This window comes from Acomys minous (genome assembly GCF_964271855.1).
Source record: "Acomys minous genome assembly, chromosome: 2".
NCBI classification, from domain to species: domain Eukaryota; kingdom Metazoa; phylum Chordata; class Mammalia; order Rodentia; family Muridae; genus Acomys; species Acomys minous.
Window position 1 is genome coordinate 13,736,975 of NC_140484.1, and position 7,473 is coordinate 13,744,447.

Here is a 7,473-nt window from a genome sequence, read left to right on the forward strand (position 1 = left end):
TGGACAGCCAGAACTACTATACAGAGGGGGGTGGGGGGGAGACAACCAGTAGGCTGACTACTCTGTCTGCCCTTTTCTTACACTCCCTGAGAGCTCACATGGCACAAGTCTGGAAAGACTGAAGAACTGGTGGGTAAGGAACCATAAGGCACTTTCCCACCATCCCCAAGCCTTCCATGAATGCTCCCTGCAGACACTTGATTGTGCCAAAGGAGCTTAGACTTGTCTTTTCTCCTTCCACAGTAATAAAATTCAGTTCAAGTCTTCAGTGTTCACTGAGTGCCTAACAGACCACTGCTCCAGAGAGCCCCACCTCCTGATCAGCCATTAGGCAAAGTAAAAGGTGCCCAGACCACACCCACAGGAGACAGGGCACACATGCTCCTCCTGTCCGTAGCATCCAGATACATACCATGCCAGGCCTCAGGGCCTCAGCACTCAGCACCTTATTGACATTTTTGGGGTTTACGGAAAGCTTGACACTCCTCTTGCCCGTCTCTGTGATATCCAGGCTGCTCACCACACATCTTACCAACATTCCAGGCGAGAAAAGATCAGGCAAGTGGAGTAGGTCCTGCATGACAGTAATGAGAAAGACAGGATACATACATAAACATTTCCTCTGAACCAAGAATCCACTGCCCAGCCTCGGCTCAGTGACTTCTCATGCTCAAACCCTCAAAGAAGACAAAAAGTAAACAGAGTAAGCTTCTTCATGAGGAAGAGGCGACAGTTAAGCACAGTCTTGAGTTTCTGCATACAGCCTTCCAATACTTCCATAAAACAGGCAGACGTCAACGACTGATCCAGAGTTGTCTGTATTCACTGTCTCTATTTCATCTCTTTAGCTTCATACAAACGTCTTCCTATTCCCCTCCATCTATTTTACTGTCAGCTCCATGACACCACCTCCATTTTGTAGTCCTCTTATATGACACTCATTTATTGGTCCCAGGCACTGAATCCAAGGCCTCACCCCCGTAAGCACATCCTTTAACCTGAGTCAGGGCCCTCGCTCTCTCACACGGACATTTCGTGGTTTTCCTTTCTACCCCACTGGCCCCTCCTGACACCAACTCTCTTCAAGTCAGCTCTTACTCTAGACTCAGTCCTTCAGGCTCTTCTCATTCTAATTTCATCCCCGTAAGTAATTGTTTCCCTTTCATAGCTTCATCCCTGACATAAGTCCACCTATTTGTTTGCAGACCAGACTTTCTGGAACCCAGCAATCACCTGGCTCTTGCATATCTCAAGTGTACCTCAAATTCAACAGAGCAGCTAAAGACTAGCCATCTCCCCCATCAAACCATACACAGTGGAAGCTTCCAACTGGTCCGCACCCCTCTGCCTTACTACCCATGTCAACTCTATCGTCAGGCAATGGCTTTAGCTCCTCAGTTCCTCATAGATCCTTGCCCTAAGCTGCTGCTGATCTCAGCGCCTAGGTTAACAGCAGTAGCCTAACTGATCTAGGCAACTGCTCACGCCATTTTAGTTCATTTGCTATGCTATCTACATGCCCCCCACTCCAATGAGAACATCTGAAAGACTTCCTTTTGACTACAGCATCTAAAACCAATCCTTAATACGGTCTGTAAAGCCATGCATAATCTGGCTTCTACACGGCTGCCCAGCTTTATTCTACAGTGGTCTCCCTCTTGCTCTTCCTATGCTAGTAACACTTGCCTTCTGTTACCGCCTGACTTGCTTGACCTCCCTTCTTTCTGTACCTGGGAAACCTTCATCCTTCAGATCCCAGCTCCAATGGTCCTTCCTTATGGAGGTGTTCTAGGTTCCCTAGACTAAGTCAAAAACCTCTGGATTATTTAAAAAATATAACCCTCAGGTCAACAAGATAGTTCAGCAGGTAAGGATGCTTGCTGAGCAAGCCATGAACACCTGTATTGGCTCTCAGGAAAGCACATGGTAGAAGGAGAGATCCAAATCTCACAAGTTGTCCTCTGAGCGCCATGAGTGGTGTGGCATGTGCACACCCATGCAAAATGCATGGTTAGGAAAAAACAAAACAAAAAAAGGCTTAGGCCGGAGGTGGTGGTGCACCTTTAATCTGAGCACTTGGGAGGCAGAGGCAGGCAGATCACTGTGAGTTTGAGGCTAGCCTGGTCTACAAAGCACATCCAGGACAGCCAATATAACACAAAGAAACCCTGTGTCAAAAAACTAAAAATCAACAACAACAAAACAAAAAACAAAACGGGAGCAAGAGAAAGCTCAGCAGTTAAGAGCACTGTCTGCTCTTACAGAGGTCCTGAGTTCAATTCCTGCCAACTACATAGTGGCAGGCAACCATCTATAATGTGATCTGATGGCCTCTTCTGGGCTGCATACGTACATGTATATAGAGCACTCGTATACATAAAATAAATAAATCTTTTTTTAAAAAGAGAGAAAAAAGAAAATATCTTTTAAAAAACGATTAATTTTAATCCCAGCACTTGGGAGGCAGTTCTATGTGAGATCAACGTGAGTTCAAGGCCAGCCTGGTTCCAGGACAGCCAGAGCTGTTACACAGAGAAACCCTGTCTTGGCGGGGGGGGGGGGGGGGGGGGGAGGAGAGATTAAGAAGAACAATGTTCTCATGGCATATATACTTTCCTTTCTTAGCATTTAGCAAAGTGGTGCGTCTACATCTGTTTGGGTCTACTCTAGTCCCAGAAGCAAGTTTCACTCAGACACCCTTTACCTCCAGAGGCTCTTCTTGTGCCACCTGCTCGTTCAGCTTCTGAGTATAGGCATCACAGATTTCAGTCACTTGCACAAACCCTCGGAGGCCATTGGGAAGACTGATCACCATTTCCAGTTCATTCACTTCCTTCACACAACCTAAAATTCGCATTCCCTCACACAGGGACTAGAAAGGAAAACACACACGGTAAGGCAGACAACACTGATGAGGGCTGGGGGGACCATGGCTTTCTAGTCCCAACACTAATGCTAGAGGGATTTTATAAAGGAAAGGAAAACTCATGTACACCAGCCATTGGCAGGTGCCAGGAAAGGTCTTGATGAGAAACTGCTGCTGAGGTGGGCTGCTTGAGGAGCTTTCCCCTTCCCTGGGGTCCTAACAACTCATTCACTCCTGGAAGACGGCATGGTGACGAAACAGGCCACTGAGGAATGGCAGCCTAGAGTGTACGTCACTTCTAGAGGGCATAACCATGACACAGCTGCTTGAGACTTCAAACACGGGGCAAAGTGGGCTTTCTGTTGTCAGCACTTTGACATTCTTTTTTTTGGTTTTTCAAGACAGGGTTTCTCAGTGTATCAGTCCTGGTTGTCCTGGAACTCTCTTTGTAGATCAGGCTGGCCTCAAACTCACAAATATCCGTCAGCCTCTGCCTCCTGGAGTGCTGGGACCAGGCTGGTAGCACTTTGAGTTTCATAAGAGGCCAAAAATCACATTTTTACATGAAATCACTATCACCAAGTTAAATGACAACATTTTTAAATACCATATTAGAAAGCCAGGCATAGTGGCATGTGTCTTTAATTCAAGCATCTGGAAGGCAAAGACAGGTGAATCTTTGTGAGTTTGAGGCCACCGTAGTCTACATAGTAAGTTCTAGCACAGCCAGCCAGGGTTACACAGAGAAACCCTGTCCCTCCAAAAAAACAAAAACAAAAACAAAAAAACCTAGAAAACAAAATACTTCTGCAGGATGATGAATCATTACTTTCAGAAAAATTTGACTATTTTTTCTATTTTAAAATGAACATATACTGGGGATGTATGGGGATAATATGAAATTTTGAGAACTATAAAACTACACCATTTATCTGAGGTCATTTCACATTTACAAAATGAACAAATAGAGGCCAGGTATGGTTGGGCACACTTTTAACCCTGGTACTCAGAAGGCGGAGGCAGGAAGATCTCTGTTAGTTCATGGCCAGCCTGGTCTGAATAGTGTATTCCAGGCTAGCCAAAGGCTACATAATGAGACTCTATCTCCAAAAGCAATGGGGGGAAAAAGAGTATTAGAATGACTGCTAAAGTCACTGTCAATTCTAACATCTACTAAAACACAAGCAAAAGTACACATTTTTTCAGCATTTCCATAATTTGCTCTGTGTACTGAGCCAGGGTCCTGGGTATCTTAGACTAATCGGAACTAATGGATAACCTCAGGCTTCTGGTGCTGCTAACCCCAGCTCCTAAGTGCTAGGACTCCAGGCATGCACCACCACATGGGGTTCCTAAGTGCTAGGACTCCAGGCATGCACCACCACATGGGGCTCCTAGGTGCTAGGACTCCAGGCATGCACCACCACATGGGGTTCCTAGGTGCTAGGACTCCAGGCATGCACCACCACATGGGGCTCCTAGGTGCTAGGACTCCAGGCATGCACCACCACATGGGGTTCCTAGGTGCTAGGACTGCAGGCATGCACCACCACATGGGGTTCCTAGGTGCTAGGACTCCAGGCATGCACCACCACATGGGGCTCCTAGGTGCTAGGACTCCAGGCATGCACCACCACATGGGGTTCCTAGGTGCTAAGACTCCAGGCATGCACCACCACATGGGGTTCCTAGGTGCTAGGACTCCAGGCATGCACCACCACATGTGGCTCCTAAGTGCTAGGACTCCAGGCATGCACCACCACATGTGGCTCCTAAGTGCTAGGACTGCAGGCATGCACCATCACATGGGGTTCCTAGGTGCTAGGACTGCAGGCATGCACCATCACATGTGGCTCCTAAGTGCTAGGACTCCAGGCATGCACCACCACATGGGGTTCCTAAGTGCTAGGACTGCAGGCATGCACCACCACATCTGCTTTCTGTGGTGCTGAGGCTCCAACTCGGGTAGACAGAGTGGCGGCAGGGGGCAGAAGGGAGGCAGGCTGGCTACACACAGCAGCACACACCTGTAATCTCTGGTCTTGGGAGGCAGAGGTCCTTGACTACATAGAGAGCCTGGGTAGCATAGGGTCTTATCCCAAAAAATCCCAAAGGGGGGAAAAAAAGACAGCAGGCATCAGGAAATAAAGCTCATTTCTCATAATTTGAATAAATCCCTACAGACACACACAGAAAACATAAAATTGTATGTGTACATACATGCAAAAATTGAAGGAAAAGAGGAAAGAACACACGCAAGCTTAAGGAGTATGCTAAAAAAAAAAAAGTTAACAAACCTCAATACCAAGGATCTCAAACTTCTCTTTCACAGATTTTCTGGCTTCTCTCTTTTCGATTTTTAATTTTTTTATTTTTGCTGGCCCTTTCTGGCTCTTTTTCCTTTTAATGGACTCTTCTTCTCTGGAAATCTAAAGGGGGGAAGATCCACAAAGATACAAAAGAAGGAGAAGCCACAATCTTAGCCATTACCACATTTGGGGCTATGTCACCTTGCTGTTACTCTGCAGTCTCCCAAGCCACTCCCCCCCCCCTCCGTTCTTTTCATTCTGCTCCCCCCCACGCCTAGCGTCCAGGCACCAGTGCTCCCTTGCCCATGGCTGAGGAGCCTCCTTCATCTTCCCAATGCCGCTTATGTCTTGTGCTCATCCTCTATTAACAGGGTGGACACCCAGGGTTCCCCAGCTGAGAAGCCATGTACACCTTGCATGGAAAACTCCAGAGCTCTTCCACAAGCTCTGTGCTCTCAACTAAGTACAGTGTGAGAGCATGTCAGATCCCCAGGGGAACTGCAGCTTGTCGGCGTGCAACCATTCACAGAGAGATTCTGTAATACCAACCTAAGACCACACACCAGAATGGCAGTTTCCTTCCCTCTAGCATCTAGAGCATAAAATGCTCTGAGACTACATTCTAATGCAGACTCTGAATACTGCACTAGATTCCTTTTAATTAAATGCACAAGGTCCCAGGTTCGATCCCCAGGACCACAAATAAAACAAAATTCAGTATCAAATATTTTTTCCCCATCCTTAACCAACTGGCATGGACTCCCTAACGACAAACTGCAGAAGCACTTCAATGTCAGATACTTAATGTCATGCTTCAGAAGAAGCCTGAGGTGGTAGAATCTCTTCAACAAGTTCCAATCCTAGAAGTGACATCAAAGAGAAGCAAACTGGAAAGCAACTGTTGCAAATGAGGCTCAGTCTTCCCAAGGATGCTAGAAAGTTTCTCATCTTGCCAAAGCAGCATCCTACACTTACATCAAATAAGTTGTCTTGTTCAACTGTCTGCTGAGAAGACTTCTCTGACTTGCGGACTGTCCTTGTCCCCCCTCGGGGGAAGCTTTCTTCCAGGTTGGCCATGTTTGCAGGCCCTAAGGGTGAAGGGAAGAGTAATGGTGAACTCTGGGTTGATGGCAGGTTTCGTGAAGGACCCGATGAATGAGTGGACAAGAGAACCTTCTAGCAAAGGACTAAACAAGATGCCAGAGTACGATTAAATAGCTGATATGCTGCTGGACAGATCTGTGGAGAACTTTGATGAAGCTTCTAAGAATGAGGCAACTTCTGAAGAAGGCGACACTTGCAGAAGTTACAGGAGCAGCTATTTTATATCATGACTGCTTTTGAAAGTTATTTTGTTTATGGATCTGATGAAATCTAGATCTCTAATATTGCCCCCTGGCAGCTCTTTTCAGTTTTTTTTGCTTATACACAATTCATTCTTTGTGGCATACTAAGCTGAAGAAGCTTGGGAATAAAGTTTGGAAAAGGTTAAAAAAATTATTTGCCTAGTTAAAAAAAAAAATAATTTCTTCAGTCTACAGACTGAGCAGAAAAAGAACTGGAGGGAAAGTAAATGAAGTGTAAGGATTTAAATGACACACATCAGGGAAGCAGGACTAGGTATAAATGAAAAGGCTGGCTGGTCCTGGGATACCTGGGAATAAAACTCTAGTAGCTGAATGCAACTGTGAGAGAGGTGACGGTTGAGAATTAACTTAGAATTTGGTTCGTTATGGGTGCATCTCAAGAGGTCTACTTTGCTGGAAACTCAACTCTTCTCACCCCACCCCCTCGAGAGACAGGGTCTCTCTGTGTTGCCTTGACTGTACTGGGCTCTCTTTGTAGAGCAGGCTGGCCTCGAACTCACAGCGACCCGCCTGCCTCTCCCACCGGAGTGCTTGGGATTATAGGCGTGTGCCACCACCCTCCGGTGGGAATCCAATCCATTTTAGAACTTAGGCGACTGAGGCACCAGACACCCTGGCGATCACGCAGGGCACCTGAAGTGGACATTCTGCCTATCAGGAACTGCTAGCGCAGAGGGGCTCGAGAGGACAGACCACCTAGCAGGAAACCCAGAGACTCAGGCCAGGAAGCCGAGGTGGGAGCCATAACGTCTCCTCCTACCTCGCCAAGACTCCCGGGTCAACCAGCCCCACAGCTCCCACAGCTGCCCTACCTCACGGACCGCTCCGATGCAATCGCACGCGCAGAACAGTGAGGCGACAGCTCCACGCGACTCCAACACAAGGGTAGGCAAGATCAGTCCTACTTCCGTTATGACGTGAAATCTGACGC

The 7,473-nt window shown here is 47.1% G+C and overlaps 1 protein-coding gene across 1 annotated transcript in view; it reads right to left on the reverse strand.

The window, feature by feature from the left end:
- PDCD11 (programmed cell death 11) overlaps positions 1-7,461 on the reverse strand; it is a 49,981-nt gene extending 42,520 nt beyond the window's left edge. The window contains exons 1-5 of the mRNA XM_084763046.1: positions 7,355-7,461; positions 6,151-6,263; positions 5,164-5,295; positions 2,705-2,872; positions 413-574 (exon numbers count right to left, since the gene is read on the reverse strand). Of these exons, the coding sequence (XP_084619172.1) occupies positions 413-574; positions 2,705-2,872; positions 5,164-5,295; positions 6,151-6,252 (564 nt within the window). The 5' untranslated portion in view covers positions 6,253-6,263; positions 7,355-7,461. The remainder of the gene's footprint in view (positions 1-412; positions 575-2,704; positions 2,873-5,163; positions 5,296-6,150; positions 6,264-7,354) is intronic.
- Positions 7,462-7,473: the final 12 nt, after the last annotated feature.